The sequence below is a fragment of the Sapajus apella genome, unplaced genomic scaffold (assembly GCF_009761245.1).
Source record: "Sapajus apella isolate SASKATOON/1434 unplaced genomic scaffold, GSC_monkey_1.0 scaffold50, whole genome shotgun sequence".
NCBI lineage: Eukaryota > Metazoa > Chordata > Mammalia > Primates > Cebidae > Sapajus > Sapajus apella.
In genome coordinates, this window is record NW_022436990.1 from 6154978 (window position 1) to 6172791 (window position 17814).

The 17814-nt window shown below is 38.3% G+C and overlaps 1 protein-coding gene across 6 annotated transcripts in view; it reads left to right on the forward strand.

Moving 5' to 3' along the window:
• Positions 1-17814, forward strand: part of SLC25A21 (solute carrier family 25 member 21) — a 503455-nt gene that overhangs the window by 352791 nt on the left and 132850 nt on the right. For all 6 annotated transcript variants that reach the window (XM_032242677.1, XM_032242681.1, XM_032242678.1 and 3 more), the window contains exon 3: positions 16794-16877. In XM_032242677.1, coding sequence (XP_032098568.1) covers positions 16794-16877 — 84 coding nt within the window. The remainder of the gene's footprint in view (positions 1-16793; positions 16878-17814) is intronic.

Sequence of the window (17814 nt, forward strand, 5' to 3'; positions counted from 1 at the left end):
TATTGCTATCTACAGATCTTCTAGAAATCTGTGAAAATAAAATCAGGCTTTAGCCTGATTTCTAAGCACACTTATTTCCCTGATTTTAGCTATGCAAGTAGGTGTGCTGGGTTTGGCAGGCAGCTAAGAGAGAGAGGAAACTGGGACCATTTGATCAACCTGTGAGTTTTAGAAACAGATAACCATCTGCCACTTTGAAACCCATGATGAAGTCCTTGTAAATCTAAGCTTTTGGCTATATCCCAAGCCATGAAATTGGTAATATGTAATATTGAGGAAGGGGTGATGTGGGTTTCTATGTATGGTGAAGGGCAACAGTAGTAGGCCTTAGGAATATATTAATTTTGAAAAATAAATATCTTGTTACTCAAACTTAATGAATGACAGTTTACATAAAACATGCAACTTTAAAATGAAATAGAGTGAAAATAGGTATTTTCTCCCACTTTGTCTTTTTCCAGGGGGAGGAATATGAGTGCCACTTTCCCTGAAAAAAGGAAAAGGATACATGTGTTATGACCAAACACTTAATAGTATAGTAGGAAACAATAATTAGAGAAAAAAAATGCCCTTAAAATGGAATGTTTAGATTCTGTCCCTGGATATTCACACAGTCTTTGTTACACCTTAGGTTAGACAATCTACTGAACCCCCCCAGCCTCTGTGTATGAGCACTTTCCACATTGAATGAAAGTGATGAGATGTGTGGAGTAATAACAATTTCCCATCCAGACGGATGCTTATGTAGCATCTTTTGCTGTGAACTGATGCCAGTAAGACAAATACGAACGATCTTTAAAAATGTGAAAGAGAAAATCGTGATTAGTTCTTTGGATGCAATACTCTATGGCATATCTAATGAATTAGTTTGGTACAAAGACTTTTTTCTCCCTAAGAAGTAATGTGGTGAAAATCTGATTCTGTGGTTATTTCTACGGTTTCTCTCTCTTTGTTTTTGGGAACATTTTCATTTTTAAATGTAACAACTTGGATTCTCCATGGTGTTGTCCTAGAAATATGAACTGGTCACAATACACAGTCCTGTAGAAAGCAATAATCAGCTCTCTCCATGGTGAAGCAGAAAAAAAAAAATGCAACAGTGGATGACATCAGTCATATAGCTGAGGAGGAATGAAAAGAGGGGAAAGTTTTACCAGAAAATATGAAGGTGTACTATTTGTACACCACTTATTTTGAAGTGTCTGCAAATGTCCTCCATGGCAAGCCGCCATCACTCAGCCTCTGCTGAAGGGGTTGGGCTTAGTAGCACGTTTGCATGATGCCTCTATCTCCTGGACATGGTTAAGGGAAACAGCATTAGACAGCTGACCCAAGAACAACCTCCTAGAGAATTGTAACTGTAATATGGTTTTTGCAGTGAGAGAAGCGTATGTCACTCCAAAAGTAGGATAATTTGAAGAGAGTTTATACATGAATTGAATCCAAAGGTGTGGGCAGGGTGAAAGAAAACCGCAAGGAATAACTCAGGATCCTGGAGCTTCCAGCACCACGAGGTAGAGCTGTCACTCCAAGTGTGAAGGAGAAGGTGACCAAAACTTCAAAGATAAAAGCTCTTTATCCTTGAGAAGGCTCTTTGATAGGAACATTGAACTCCTATTGACAGAGCCAAGAAGCCTGAGGAAGCCTCACAGGAAAGAACCAGATGTATAGGTATCCCAAATGCATTCTCCTCCCTTCTGTCACCTTCTAGGGTTCTTCATTAACCAAATTCAACTAGAAAAGGAACACAGGAGTCATTTGATGCAATCAATTCAAATCACCTCTCAGGGGAAGGAACAGAGTAGAAAGGGGTAGAAAGTGGCTGGGCACAGAGGTTCACACCTGTAATCCCAGCACTTTGGGATTACAGGTGTGAACCACTGTAATACCAAGGTCCTGGCAGAGGTGGGTAAATCACTTGAGCTCGGGAGTTCAAGACCAGCCTGGCCAACATGGCGAAATCCCATCTTTATTAACTAAAATAATTAGCTGGGCATGGTGGTGGGCACCTGTAGTCCCAACTAGTTGGGCAGATGAAGCATGAGAATCATTTGAACCCAGGAGTTGGAGGTTGCAATGAGGTGAGATGGCACCACTGCACTCCAACCTGGGTGACAGAGTGAGACTCTCTCTCAAACAAACAAAACAAAGAAAGGGGTAGAGAGTGGATCTGGAAGAGCTGATGACAGGTATTTGGCACATGTGGTGCAGAAAGGAGTAAGTGGTGGGTACTAGGTTTGCATTATAGTATACCAAGACTTGGCATCAGTCTGTCAAAGTCAGTGTGATGAGGAAGCAGGAAGTATGGGGACCAGGAGGAACCAGTCTTTAAAGAGGACTCACAGAGAGGCAGAGACAGTACAATTCCAATCCTTGTATCAGTTAAGGCACACCTAATGCAGTAACAAAAGAAAAATCCCTATGTTTTAGCAATTTAACTCATAGAAGTAGAGTCACTTCTACAATAGAACAACACAGGTGTTCCTGGATGGGAGATGGTTTTCCTCAGTGTGTGATTTAGGGATCCAGGCTCCTCCCGTCTGTGGCTCTATACCCACTAGGGATTTGGAGCCCTCTGCTTCCATCTTGTGAGTGATACAGTCTTGATGTCAGATGTGTCTTGCAAGATATTAACAGGAAAGAAAATGAAGATGTGTCACTTACTTCCTAAAAGCCTCAGTCTAGAAGTGATACATGTCACCCTGCTTGTATTCCACTGACAAGAGCTAGTCACATGAGCTATCCCTGGATGTACAGGGAGCTGGGAGTATCCCTGGATGTATCTGGCTGTGTGCATGTCTTCTGGCATCAACTTTATATGACAGAAAAGGGAGCAAGAGGTTTTAGTGGACAGCTGATCCCATCTGCATAGTTCCTCATGGATTTCCATGCCTCAGTCCCAGTTCCAGAAGACCACACATGATCCCAGAAGACCTCACACTGCCACACATGAGCTCTATCATAAACCACCTCCCCTTTTATGTGAATCACCTTGAGACACATCAGTCCCAGCCACCAAAGCCCTTGACAAAGGCATGAAGGCACACTCATTTAGGATAAAGTATTGCAATGTAGTAAAGAAGTCATCTCCTTGTGCCTTCAACTTTCCAGACTATTTAAACTTGGAATTCGAAGTTGTTTTTCCTGTATTGCACTAGAATCTAAGAGTGTGGTATCTTCAACTGTACACTTGCTTATCGGTGGTAAATTTAAAAACGTTTTCAGAAACTGCATAGCTTTTTTTTACATTTTTTATTGATTTAACAAAATTTTTATATGTTTATTATGTACAACATATTATTTTCATAGCCTTTTAACTCTCTGAATAGTTAACTGAAACCTAACCTAAGTAATACCTCTAAAAAATATTTATTTAAACCAATCTTCATTGCAGAAAGTTCCCATGGCATTACATATTTAAAGTTGTGAATACACTGATTTCACCACTGAAAATTCTCATTTCTTCCCTTGCCTTATTTCAAAAATTGTCTACATTGAAGAAAATTAAAACACCAAGAAAGGAAAAATCTGCCAACTACTCTATAGAGTATATCAAGATTTTTTTGAGATTTCAAAGAATGAAGTTGCAGCTGTCCCATGATTTCAGCCAGAATTTGACCTAATGCACATGAGTAAGAGTGGGCTTAGTAGACCCAAAAGCATTTGTACTAAGAAGCAGAAAGCTTTGTGGTGGTTTTTTCTTTCTTTCTCTTTTCTCCCACCAAAAGGGATAGTGTAATACCACCAGAGCCAACAGAAAACCACAGTGATTTGGTCTGAATTCTGAAAATATAAGGTTTTTCAACAGACATTTTCATATTGTCAAATTGTCAAACTAAACATACATCTATGAAAATCTAAATAACAGACATATACCACATAGTCCATAATGCAGAAGTGAGAAACAAACATAAAAAGCATGAAAGGGCATTTTATTTGAAGAAGCAAACAGAAACAGAATCCACACAACAAATAAGGGAACAAAAGGAAGAGGGAATCATTCAGGCTGGCGTCTGTGCTTTGTGTCATCGTCCTTGTCTTCATCCCCAACCTCATCCAAAGTTGTGATTAGATCTTGTTTGGCTTCCAGGAGCCATGGGATACTATTAAGCCCTTAGAGTAGAAGAATCCAGAAGGGACCGGCATAGCTACAAGCCATCGATGGTGCATGAGGGGCTGTACCTCAGAGTGACCACCTAGGACTGTGGGAGAGAATGTTACGGGAAAACGGAGGCTGTATGACTCCTCCTCCCCCCAGGACAGCCCATTCTCAGGGAATGTCCAAACTCAGCGGCCACTTATCTTCAAACCTCAACTCTCTGACATGGAAATGAGAAATAGAACACATACAAAAATGATCTGTGAACAGCCCAATTGATATTGCAAAGGCCAGACAGTAATGTTGATGGACTTCACTCATGGTGTGGCCCCTTGGGCCCTCACAAAGAGCCATGATCAAGCTAGTTTCTCTGGTTCTTAGTCCACTGCTGATTTTGAGTGGTGAATTAAAGCACATAGGAATCTGGCCAAGAAAGAGTGGAAGGAGGTGCCCAGAGCAGGGAGTGTGACTTAGAGGCAGACACACTGATGTGCAAGAAATGAGACCTCACTGCCTAACAAAAAGGGAGAAAACAGCACAAAACTATGCAGGGAAAACAACCAGAAAAGCAATGTGAAGCCATTTGTGTAGGGACTCACCTGCCTCAGCCTTGCCAAGCTAGAGAACACTGTGTAACAGAACAGGAAGGTAATCCCCATTCAAGAGGTCCCCACTGACCCTGAAAATGCTACACTGGGCTCCTTGTGTACTATTCAAGGAGGCAAGCAAGAATAAGACAAACCTGGGAAACCTTGCCTGTTATTAATGTTTGAATGCTACATATTTGTCTCTTATTGTAATGCAAACTTCTATGTGAGGGTTGGTGTCTTAGTAGAGTTTAGCTCTTAGGTACCCAGTACAGAGTAGGCATTCAATGAATGTTAGTTGGCTTGAATTATCTGTAAATTCCACTGTTTGAGAACACTTTTTGCTCTTTTATACTCAGTAATAAGGTGTTACTTGGGAGGGATTGAAATTCCAAATGTTCAACCTGCACACTTAAATTTCAGGATGATTCGTTGAATGAGAGTGAAGGGAGTTTAATTAAACTCAACAATTCACACCATCAGAAATTAGTCTCAACAATTCACCCCATCAGGAATTTGAAGGAGGAGATTTAACTCTCATGTATTCATTGTATCTTTCTAACTTGGGTCCCATTTTAAAAGCACGTGTTATGTTTAATTTTTAGTATTTTAGGAAACCTAGGTTTCCCATGACTCCCAATTATCTAGATCTCAATTTGTAGAACAGAATTATTTTCTAAAGGTAATTATGTTTTAAAATGTAAAGTGACATTTACGTAAAAGCTGCTAAAGTCAGCATTTTACAAAATTAAATGACTTGGACTGTCTTGCAGTGTTTTTGCAACCTAGCAAAGCACCTACCTATAATACTGCCAAACATATTAGTTGTCTGTTATTAAACATTTGTTAATTAGTGAAGCATCGTTTTCTTATTCAAATTCTGTGGACGAGTTAGGCCTGCTCCTAGGTCGGACTCATTCATGTGTCTTTCTGTTGCCAGTATTCTAAGTGATTTTTAATTATTTTTAACATGTAATTTGATGATAATTATGAAACCACACCCTTCCACTGGGTCTCCTTTGAGCGTGAGTTCATGACATAATGGGATATTTATTACTAAAGGCATTTAGTTAAGAGAAAGAGGACGAGATCTTGAAAGAGAGAGAGAATTTACAGAGCTCATTAGTTTATACCGGCCTTGATGATACTCCTCAGGCATTCAGTTGGCCCTTGAACACTTGGAAATAAGTAAACCCCATGATGCTCGATGAGTATAGACAGATCTTTTATTGTTGTTGTTGTCCAGAATATATCAATGCAGTTAGTGAAGAAGAGAAGGCTAAAAGAGATCATATGATGTCTTTTGCTCTCCAAACAGACCTGCATTTAAAACCTCCTACAAAGATGTTCATCTCTTATCTCCCAAGAAGAGATCTCTCTGCATTCACAGTCTGTAGCCCTGGCAGTGAGGGTACAAATTAAATGGACACAGTTTCTTGGAGGGCTGGCCCTCTTTCCCTGGCAGAGTTCATTGAGGGCTGTTTTTTGTTTTTGTTTTTTAGTATTCCAGAGATAAACTTCATCAGTTGGGTGCTATGTAAGTAATTCTCTTTTTACTAATGGAAAAGCTTGAGCTCAGAGAAGCACTTTTACTGATCACTCATTGAACTAGAGACAAATTTTTAGTACAGTACCACTGGAAGCAGACAACTGCTTCCTCTAGCCTGCTGCCCTTTTAGCTCCAGGCTAGCACTTTTTCTTTTCCAAGTGATCTTAATTCTACAAACATAAGGAAACTGTGAAACCAGAGGACACACTGGGATAGATTATGTATGGAAGAATGCTCTCAATGTTGAAAATGACATAAGAGTAAGAAGTATGACTACCATTTGTTGTCAGTTTGGGGTTTGATCCATCTGTGAAATGCTTTTGAAAATTGTGTCCTCATTTGGAGTTGTTAACAACCAATCCAAATCTTGGTAACATGTGATGTCAATCTTGATATAAAAATAAACACCTCCCTTGAAATTTTTCTCAACCATGATAAGAATAAGAGTATTTTCTTCCTTATTTGCCAAGCTTATGATCTCCATCCCTGGAATTTTTTTCTAGTATAAGCAATTATGCTTATGGATGCAAAGCAACTCACATTCTTTTCATCTTTCTTTCTTTAATATTATTGAAAAGCATCCTAACAGTGCTAAATAAACCATACAGAAGGTACATTTGATCACTTAAAATAAAATGGAATAGTATATTAGGTCTCCAGAGACTCCATATTGTTCAACAGGCTCCTTCGATAGGCCTTGGCTCCTGTTCTCTATTGCACAGTTTCTGTGAAGTGGCTCAGTTACCAGGGCCAGTGAGAAGGTTCTGGCAGATTTAACTACATTCAAATTCCTTGTTCTGGAAATCCTGTATGGAAGCTAGAAACCAAGAACTTCAGTCTCATCCTGAATAATGAGTTAAGGTTCAACAGGTACGGATGGTGTTTTGTGCTTCTTATTCACTAGGCAGTAGATGCTATTGGTGAGTGCAGGAGAAAGTTGATTGCTGAGGCTGATGTGATCTTATTCTCATTACCTTGATAATGGGTTTTAGTTCCAATTTTGATTTATCCTTCCCCCATTTCCCAAATATGAGTTGGTTTTATGGTAATTAACCCCTGTAATGGCCAGCCTAGGTCAGTGCAGGTGGGACAATATAGTAAGAGCATGTGGAGGTGAAGTCATTTGTTGGTATTAAATATGAAGTTTAAATACATGTATACATACATACATATGTATATTCAAAGAGTGGTAGCACTATAATCTGATATTAAACATAGTTTTATGATGTGACATTTATTTTACAAAGCAAAATAATTAAAAATTATGCTAGTCAAGCTTTTGTTTAATGGAGATCAGTTTATGTTTGGCATTTTAATTATACAGCTATATTAATTAGCCTATTTTATTACTTGTGGTTTAACATTATTAGATTTAGGTTGTGATCTCTAATGATCATTTGCCTCTGACTTGTTAACTAGCATATTATCATTAAAGTAAATTTTAGAATTATATTGTCACTGTAGTTAGTTATTATCTCATAAGTAATATAAACAAGTAGAAGAACTTGTGCCAGATGGTGGAATAAACTCTCTTATCATTTTGCAATGTCAAATGTTACATAGATTCTAAATACTAGAAATACCATGTCTTGTAATTGTGAAAGATGTACAAAACTAGATCTATTTCCCCATAATCATGAAGGATACGTAACTAAATGTTTATTGTAGTGAAAAGTGTGGTTAGCAAAATGACGAACTATTTACAAGATATTTAAGTGTACTGTTAAGAGTGTAAATTGTAAAATGTACAGTCACAAAATATCAGGCTTTAAATCTCCTTGGCTTGTGAAAGGAACTACAATTAGATGTGTCTAGGATCACAGGAAATTACTTAAAGTATATTCAGGCTATCAGGGTTGATCTGATATTTCAGAGAGATAATATTTTTGAGGCTCTGTTAAAAAACATTTTCAAAATTACATGGCTCAGAAGATTTTCCTTGCCTTTGTGGCCTTGCCAAGATGTTGTTACTTTATCTGTAGCAATTATCTAGGCTGACTGAGCACTCCAGGTTACATATTTTTTCAAACTGTAAACTGTTTTTTAATAACACAGAGAAATTTATTGGTCTCCTTTACAGTATCATAAATGTTAAGCCAATGCATAGCCCAGCCCACCTATACCTAATAAAGACATACAGATTTTAAGCAGGCAAAGAACATCTTAATTTTTAACCAGCTGTAGGTTTTTGTGTCTTTTTTAAAGAGACTCTTCTGCAGAAATGACTAAGCAACAATCAGGAAAAGTGTCTATCTTTCCCTAGATTTTTAGAATAACTTGATAAGCAGCCAAATATGTATGAGTACTGCTTTTGAACTTCAGTCGGTGATCACTGCTTGGGCAGAGCCAAACTCCATGACCCTGGTGGACTTGTTAGCATTATTTTTGGAGTGTTAATTGATGCCAGGCCTAGAATATGAAAGCAGCAAGCAAAGGCACCTTAATTGCAGGTGAACCAAGTTTCTAGAATCTGTTTAACATGCATATTCTACCTTGTTTTATAGTTAATTACTAACATCTCCTGCCACCTCAATCATAGTTGTTCTCTTCTAGGGGTCAGGACTTGAGTGTTATTCATCTTCGGGGCCCCAAAACCCTTAATCTTGTTTCTTGTACAGATGAGGAGTTCAGCAAATGCTGAGGCAAAAATCCATGTCTGGAACTGTAAACCACGACCTTTGAATATGATTAGAGTCCCTCTTGAGCTCAGTCAGTGCTAAGCCAATGCTATGTCAATTATTATTATTATTTCAGTTTTGGTTTGGTTTGCTTTTTTGTTTTGTTTTGTTTTTGAGACAGTATCTCATTCTGTTGCCCAGGCTAGAGTACAGTGGTGCGATCTCTGCTCACTGCAACCTCCACATCCTGGGTTCAAGCGATTCGCCTGCCTCAGTTTCCCGAGTAGCTGGGATTACAGGTATCTGCCACCATGACTGGCTAATTTTTGTATTTTTAGTAGAGATGGGGTTTCACCATGTTGGCCAGGCTGGTCTCAAACTCCTGACTTCAAGTAATCCACCTGCCTCAGCCTCCCAAAGTGCTGGAATTACAAGTATTAGCCACCATGCCCAGCCAGTATAGATTATTATTATACTTAATCTGAAGTAAAAACAAAATACCCATAGATAAATTTTTTAAACTACTATTCACATTACAAGATACTTCAACTTGGAAGAGTAAAGCTATGGACATATAGAAATGTTAGAAGGAAACCATTCCCCCTCCCAGTACTTTCTAAAGAAAACTATCTTCAAAACCAGCAGTATCAACTTTCCACCATCTGATGTCGTCTTTCCCAAGGGATGAGAAAGGCACAGGCCCCAGGGGTTAATAGTAGGAAGATGCTATTTCTTCTCTTGGTTGATGATTTTTCAGAAAATGGGAAACAAACATACAAGGTGGGAATTCTTCTGAAGATGTGCTTTCTAGGGCCTTGGCCCAGAGTTGGTGAGGTCGGTGTGTACATGTAAATTTCAATATCTCAGACTTGTCTTTGCATGTTTGGTCTGACTTTGGCTATGCTCAACCAACTCATAAGAAAGCAAATATACTCTGTAGGAGCAACATCTAATTTCAGTAAGAAAGATTAATTACAGTGAATTAAAATCTTTATTTAATCTTCCTACAGTTATCCTTTTAATGTGTCCTGTAATTGCAAACCTTTAGTCTGTTAATCTCTGATTCATTAGTAGGCTTCTTAAGTGTTTATTGAGGAACATGTATAATAGTCAGGTAATTATTAATAATCTTTGTTCATGTCACATTAACAGAAATCTCTGCAGGGAGTTTCATTAGGCTCATCACCACTTATTATCAGTATACAACTTTTACTAGCAGTCTCCCACCTCTAGAAAGGATGGAATTGGGGCCGTTAGAATACAAAAGGCAAGGTCTATTCTCTCTTATGGCTAGCAAACTCAAATAGTAAGTCTGTGTGCTGCTCTCCCTCAAATCAAATTGTCCCATTTTACTGCTGAAGAAAAAGGTAGAAGGATTAAATCACAAATCTCACCACTGTGAGTCAGTGGCAGCACTGGAATTATAACTGGTGGCTCCCAGTCTGGGTCTCAGTTCCTCAAAGTGCTTCACCTCCTTTGACATAAAGGTGGAATTATTATGTAGCCTAGTGCAGTGTGGCATAAATTGCCAGTGAAGGGGGAAAAGTGGCACTTTATGCAGGCATTGGTGGTAAGTGCTCTGCATTTTCATCCTAAACAAAAACAAACCTTCTTATCTTTTTTTTTTTTTGATCGCTGAAATTCCCATAAGAGAGGACACCTTTTGATGGATGGCACATTAAAGTAAAAGTCGCAATAAGGATCAATGATGGATGTGAATGTGCTTCTAAAAGCAGAGCTGAATGGGAGAAGGCAGAAGAGAGCACAGGAACACTACTGAACTAGGAAGTGATCCAGGGATGATGCCAGAAATGCTCTTTACCCATCTCACTGATTTGCTTAGGGATTGGTGGCAGTGGCAAATGGGTGGCTCAGAATGGCTTCCCACTGCCAGTCTCCATCCATTCCCTCTCCCAAAGCACCCCAAATAACCATATAATCTAACTAAAAAGCAGAGTGTGTGCTATGCAAGTGTAACTTCAGGACAAATCTTATCATCTACCCCAATCCAACCCTTTGCAATTCAGTTACTGCATATTCACATAAAGATAGGAATATATAAGTTATATTAGGTTGCTGCAAAAGTAATCGTGGTTTTGGACATTAAAAGATCGTTATGTTAGGCACCATTAAAAGTAATGGCCAAAACCATGATTCCTTTTGCACCAAATATATAACATATGTATATATATATATACACACACACACACACACACACACACACACACACACACACAAACTGTATATGCAAATATATAGTGTATAGTATACAAATATATTTCTACAGCCTCCACTCCCCAGAATAGACTCATTCAATATTTGTTAAGAAGATGGTAGATGTAAAATTACTTTGGAAATAAAGGCACTACATAAATTTGAGATTTTAGAATTTTCAAACACCCTTGTCTTAAGACTTTTAGCAGCAAAGCCATTTTATTTCTTGCAGATATGTCTTTCTTTGGCCATATCTTCAGTGTATTCAGACAAGCGGTAGTGGTATATCTATGCTGAGACTGAGTCACAGACTATTTTAAAATTGAATATCACTGAGCACACAACAAAGACAGTGTGAAATGCTGCAGTCATGATTCTCAGCTAATTTAGAAAAAAAAAAGTTTTAATTAGTGCAAATGTTTTTTTTCTTTAAAAAGTATGCTTGTACATTTGTGTGTGAACATTGAGAAACCCTTCCTTACCCTGGTGGCTACCACAGTAACTTAGTATTTGTGGCTAGTGAATGGCAAGGCCTGTTTCCTCCCATTTGTTAAGTGAGTGCAGTCCTTTGCCTACGGGAACAGCGGCTCCTTTGCAATGTAGCCCAGAGTTTGAGCCACACTCCTTCCTCTTGTGTGTGATTCTGATCAGATGTTAGGCACAAAATATGTCCCAAGTGTTACTTCATTGTCCACTCTGTCAGTGTGGCAGCAAGTTTCCATTCTAATAAAAGAAGTTACTTAGATGGATATTCCAGATGTATCTAAACTGCTTTTATTAGGACAATGGAGAGATCCAACCCTTTCTTCTAAATGCAATCAAGAATGGTGTGGCTTTGCCTTTGTAATTTTACAAGGGGTTGTGTTACGTAACTGGAAAATTGTCTCCCTGAGAATAGAGAGAATTTGTTAGCAGAAAATGCAGCTTGGAACATGCTGATGTAAAGCTTCAATCCAAGAGAGAAACCTTTTAAGTTGCTGAAATGTAGAGCAGAGGAAGAAGGAAATTGCTGTTTTACATGATTGACCAAAATGCACTGTAATTATATCAACTTGAAACAGATTCCTGAGAAAAACTGATAACTCTGTGATCAGAATAAGTCATGTGTAGTGGAATGGAATACTGCAACCAAATACTGCAAGTACTTTCTCTGCAAAGTGTAGACATGATATATGTGAGATGCACGGTAGAAGAGACAATTGTCCTTAACTTATCCCGTATAATGGGGCCTCCCGCGGCTTTAGCATAGTTAAGAATGGAAGGGAAGCTTTACTGGGGCATTAGTAGTTACCATGCCTGCCCATCCTTTTGCATTGCTCATCTAACTCAGTTTATGGACTCTGCTCCTGTAATGTTATTTTGATGTTGCCGCTCCTGGTTGTAATTAACTCAGCATCACTCATCAGTCAGCTCCTAAATGAAGCACACCTCAAAGATTTCATGGACTTCCCTTCCTTGTTGCCTGTTCTAAAATCTGTGGGTAAAGTTTAATTGCAGATATGTAACCCAAAGATATTCTTTCTTTATTTCCCCCCTCCCTTCCAATGACTCTGCAAAGCACTATTTCCCACCCATAAATAGTTGATCATTCCCAATAAGAGTGGTGCTAGTTTCAATACAGTAAAACTCGCTGGCTAGCATCTGATACTCTGAGACACTATTTCTAAACAATAGTTTTTGTGTATGGTAATCATCTGTTTGCACATCTCCTTCACCTTACTGAAAGCTTCTACAAGGCAGGGCTTTGCCTTATTTCTTTGTAAGCCTCCAAATGGTAGAGTGTATAATACACAGTTGTGTTCAAGAACTCTTATTAACTCAATGAATAATAGATTGGAAATAATTATCTCTTGGGTTCTGAAAAGAGAAAACAAAATTGCAACTAGTAAGCAAAATGTCTAGAGTTGTGAAATCATCATACTCTGTCTTCACGTTTGCACAAGCTATCAGAAAACCCACCTGGGAATAACCTGGGAATGCAGACGTCATAGGCAAAGCTGAGGTCTCTAACCCCGGCAGGGAAGGAAAGGGTAAGGTTGAATGTCTAGGCATAGCATGTGCTTGCCTGGCCCATCTGCTGACTTGTTCACAGACCCATCTGGAACCAGGGCTACATAATGGTGCAGTGGCCATCCTGAGGTAGCTGGAGTGCTGAGGGGAGCAGCACAAAAGGTCAAGTACTTTATACTGGGCTTTGACTTTAGCTCCTACATACCTTCTACCAAACCACTTCAAGTCTCCATGCACCCTGAGTAACCAAGTGCATGCAGCAAGCAGAGTACTATAACATTTTCCCTAAGGAAACCCAGGGTAGGAGGCTGTGGTGTTCGCTTCCCCATTTAAAAGGACAGCTTTCCCTCACTGGCCATTGTTATTGTCATTTCCCCACCTGGAATGCTTCCCCCTGGTTTACTCTCTGACTCCCACAAGGACCAGCTGAAATCCTTCTTTCCTGAAACCCTTCCTGACCCTCTGCAGAAAGCAGTAATTGCTCCCCTCGTGAACACCTGGACAACCCAGTGCCGATGCTACTTCATATTCCGCATATTTCCTCTTATATAGTTATTTGTTTCTTATATTTCTTTCTTGTGCTTCTTGAGGTTGAAGGTAATACCCTGGATTTTTGTAAAACCTGTAGCATCTTAAATCATATGGCACACATTAAGAAAATAATTGGTGATTTGGGAAAATGCATCTAGAAAGGAATTTGCTGAGGTAAATGAACTTAATGAAAGCTTATTACAGATATTATGAGGCCTCTATGCTTATATGATACTTTCATAATATATAAAACTATTTTGAATAATTTTTTTAAAAGAACAGTTAGAGAAGAGTACTGGTTTTACAAACAAGATGTAAGGAAGGGTTTTATACTCAGCAATGAATATGGGTTACAAATATGCAAATACAGAAATGAATATTCTTATTTGAACTAGAGCCAAAGTTATATTTTAGAAATTGCTCTGTATGTTTCAAAGTTATTTGTTGTCTAGGGTCAGTGGCTCATGCCTGTAACCCCAGCACTTTGAGTGACCGAGGCGGGAGGATTGCTTGAGCCCAGAAGTTCCAGACCAGCCTGGGCAAGAAGAGGAGGCCCGCATCTATAAGAAAATTGTAAAAATTAGCCAGGCGTGTTGGTACATGCCTATAGTCCCAGCTCCGGAGGCTGAGGTGGGAAGATCCCTTGAGCTTGAGCCCAGGAGTTCAAAGATGCTATAAGCTGTGATCATACCACTGCACTCCACCCTGGGAACAGAGCAAGACTCTGTCACAAAAAAAAAAAAAGGAGAATATGTTAAATGTGTCATTTTTAAAAATTAAGGAGAAAACGACTACCCAACAAGCTTGCCCCTTTCATTATATTTCTGCTCTCTTTATTTATACTCTAGCATCATTATTTCTTACCCAAACCATTGTAGCTCCTTCCTAATTGTTCTTCCTGCCATACCCCCATTCTAATCCATCCAGTCTGTCAATAGATATTCATTTAGAGATTTGTATTGCAAAGAACTCTGCTAGAAGATTGAACTCCCCTTCTCTGAACAGTACTCTCTTGCACAAACATATGTAGCAACTTTCTACTTTACCAAACCAAACGTAATTCCAGCCTTGCTTTGCTTTTCAGTATTATCCCACACTCACTCTGGCCATATGCCCAACTGCTTCAGTCGAAGCAGTACTTTCATTCTTCTGTCTGATATGTGTCAGTTTGCAGCATAATGCCCTGAGGCCTAGAATTATAAAATATGTTATTCTTAGAAGTAGACGTTGTGGCCATATCATCAAGCCAATGACCTACAAAAATCATTTTGAACTAAATAACATCAGAAATGTTTTTGAAAAGCTATTTTTAAAAACCAGGTAAAATTTTGGTGATAACTGTGGCGGGAATTCCCTCCCACAGAAGGAAGAAGAGCCCTAAGTTACAACAGGAACAATAAAGTAAAGCACAAGGAATAGGCAGGCTAAAGAACCCAAAGAATACAGAACAGCTCAGGTATGGGAGAAATGGGAGTACTTGTCATAAGCCTCTTTAAGACAAACTCCAGAACAAATACAAAACAAAAAGATAAGCCCTTGTACTGTAAACTGCCACATTTGGAGTGCTAAGAGTTCGGAGATGCATGATCATATGCAAAAAGAAGAAAAAAGAATTTAACTTTCAAAAATGAGATGCATGTTTATTGAGCTCTAAGTATATATAGGGCACTGTGCTTCTGTGAAAGTCGGGATAGCCTGAACTATCCAGAATGATCAACCTTGTTCTATCATGGAGTAGTGATAGTAAACTGTAGAGTAATACGACCTCAATATACAACCCCAACTCTTGCTTTAAGTGCAGACCCCTGCCTGCCAGAATGAATCCCAAATTTACTATCAGGATCAAAGTTAGGCCCTATTACCTACTCTGTATTTTCTTTTATTTCACTTTGAGTTCTGGGGTACATGTGCAGAACGTACAGGTTTGTTGCATAGGTATACATGTGCCATGGTGGTTTGCTGCACCTATCAACCCATCATCTAGGTTTTAGGCTCCATATGCATTAGATATTTTTCCTAATGCTCTCCTGCCCCTTGCCCCTTCAGCCCCTGACAGGCCCCTGTGTGTGATGTTCCCCCTCCTGTATCCATGTGTTCTCATTACTCAGCTCTTACTTATTAGTGAGAACATGAGGTGTTTGGTTTTCTGTTTCTGTGTTAGTTTGCTGAGAATGATGGCTTCCAGCTTCATCCATGTCCCTGCAAAAGACATGAACTCATTCTTTTTTATTGCTGCATAGTATTCCATGGTATATATGTACTACATTTTCTTTATCCAGTCTATCATCATGGGCATTTGGGTTGGTTCCAAGTCTTTGCTATTGTAAATAGTGCTGCAGTAAACATACATGTGCATGTATCTTTATAGTAGAATGATTTATAATTTTCGGGGCATATACCCCAGTAATGGGATTGCTGGGTCAAATGGTATTTCTAGTTCTAGATTCTTGAGGAATCACCACACTGTCTTCCACAATGGTTGAACTAATTTACACTCCTGCCAACAATGTAAAAGCCTTCCTATTTCTCCACATCCTCTCTAGCATCTGTTGTTTCCTGAGTTTTTAATAATTGCCATTCTACCTGGTATGAAATGGTATCTCATTGTGGTTTTGATTTGCAGTTCTCTAATGACCAGTGATGATGAGCTTTTTTTCATGTTTGTTGGCCACATAAATGTCTTCTTTTGATAAGTGTCTGTTCATATCCTGTGCCCACTTTTTGATGGGGTTGTTTTTTTCTTGTAAACTTGTTTACGTTTCTAGTGGATTCTGAACCTTTGTACTAAATTGTCATCAAGGAATTCTCATTAAGATAAGAAATACCACCACTGGCTTGTTTCATATGCATCTTCAGATTTCTGAATTCTACATTAAAACAATCCACGATATCTGTGTATGCTTTTCACAAAAGGAAAAAGCATAAATGCCTCAGGGAAAATCTGCCTGGTTAAGAAATAGATGAAAATTTTTTTATAGATTTCATTAAAGTACAGAGAAATATAATTTTAATGGCTATAAAAATAAGATAAAGATTGTATAAGGCTAATAAATGAATAAAATTCATACCAAAGCAGAATATTCTAGATTAATCTGAAAAGCTGAGCTTCTAAGACTTTGAAAAATGAGAAAAGCCATTTGGCAAAATATTTAACTTGGATTTTTTTGGTTTAATTTTGCTTCTAGGTTTCAGATTCAGAGATGTGCAACTGATCCAAACAGTTATAAAAGCTTGGGAGACAGTTTTCGAATGATTTTCCAAGTGGAAGGGTATGTATATTCTTCATATAGTCACATTTTAATGTGTTTTTACTTAATATGTCTTCTCATTTTGAATGGTTTATTTTCCTAGTCTTAATAGGGGCAAAATACTTAAAAGGGTACCTTTCTACTTTGTCATGTTTTTCCTAATGATGTGATTGAAAACTGCATATATATATATACATCTACACATATACACATACATACACACATACATATAATGGTAACTACCACAAGAATATATTAATAACTAGTTTAATGACTAGAGGATAATTCTTAATTTATGCCACTAGGGCTTTTTAAAGTTTCTATGACTGGGGCTAACTAAACTCAACAGTTCTTTATTTTGGTACTAAAATATAATGTCCAAATTCATTCCCCATTCACACTCTAGTTTATCAACATGCAAATAAAACAGATCTGTATCAAAAACTAATGCATCAAGGCTGGGAGCAGTGGCTGACACCTGTAGTTCCAGCTACTTGGGAGGCTGAGGTGGGAGGATTACTTGAGCCCAAGAGGAGGAGGTTGCAGTGAGTTAGGATTGCGCCACTGCACTCCAGCCTGGACGACAGCAAGACTATCTTTAAAAATAAATTGATACATCCAATTTATTATCTTATCTATTAAATGGTCAGATAAATTAGAATATTTGTTTACATAGGCTAAAATTATCTTCAATGTGTAGATTCAGTTAAAAACTGTATCCAATATAAGTTTTCAAAGAATATTATATTTGCTTTTGGAAGCTGATTTTATAAGAAAATTGGTTGAAAATAAAAATCTTTCAAAAATGTAACAACAATAATAATAACTAGTGTATATTTAGCTTCTATTATGTAGTAGGGATTTTCCTTACAACTTTATGATGTAGGTTCTGTTGGGTTCCATTTCAGTTAAACAGATAAACAAACCAAAACTCAGAGAAGTCAGTAAGTTTCACATT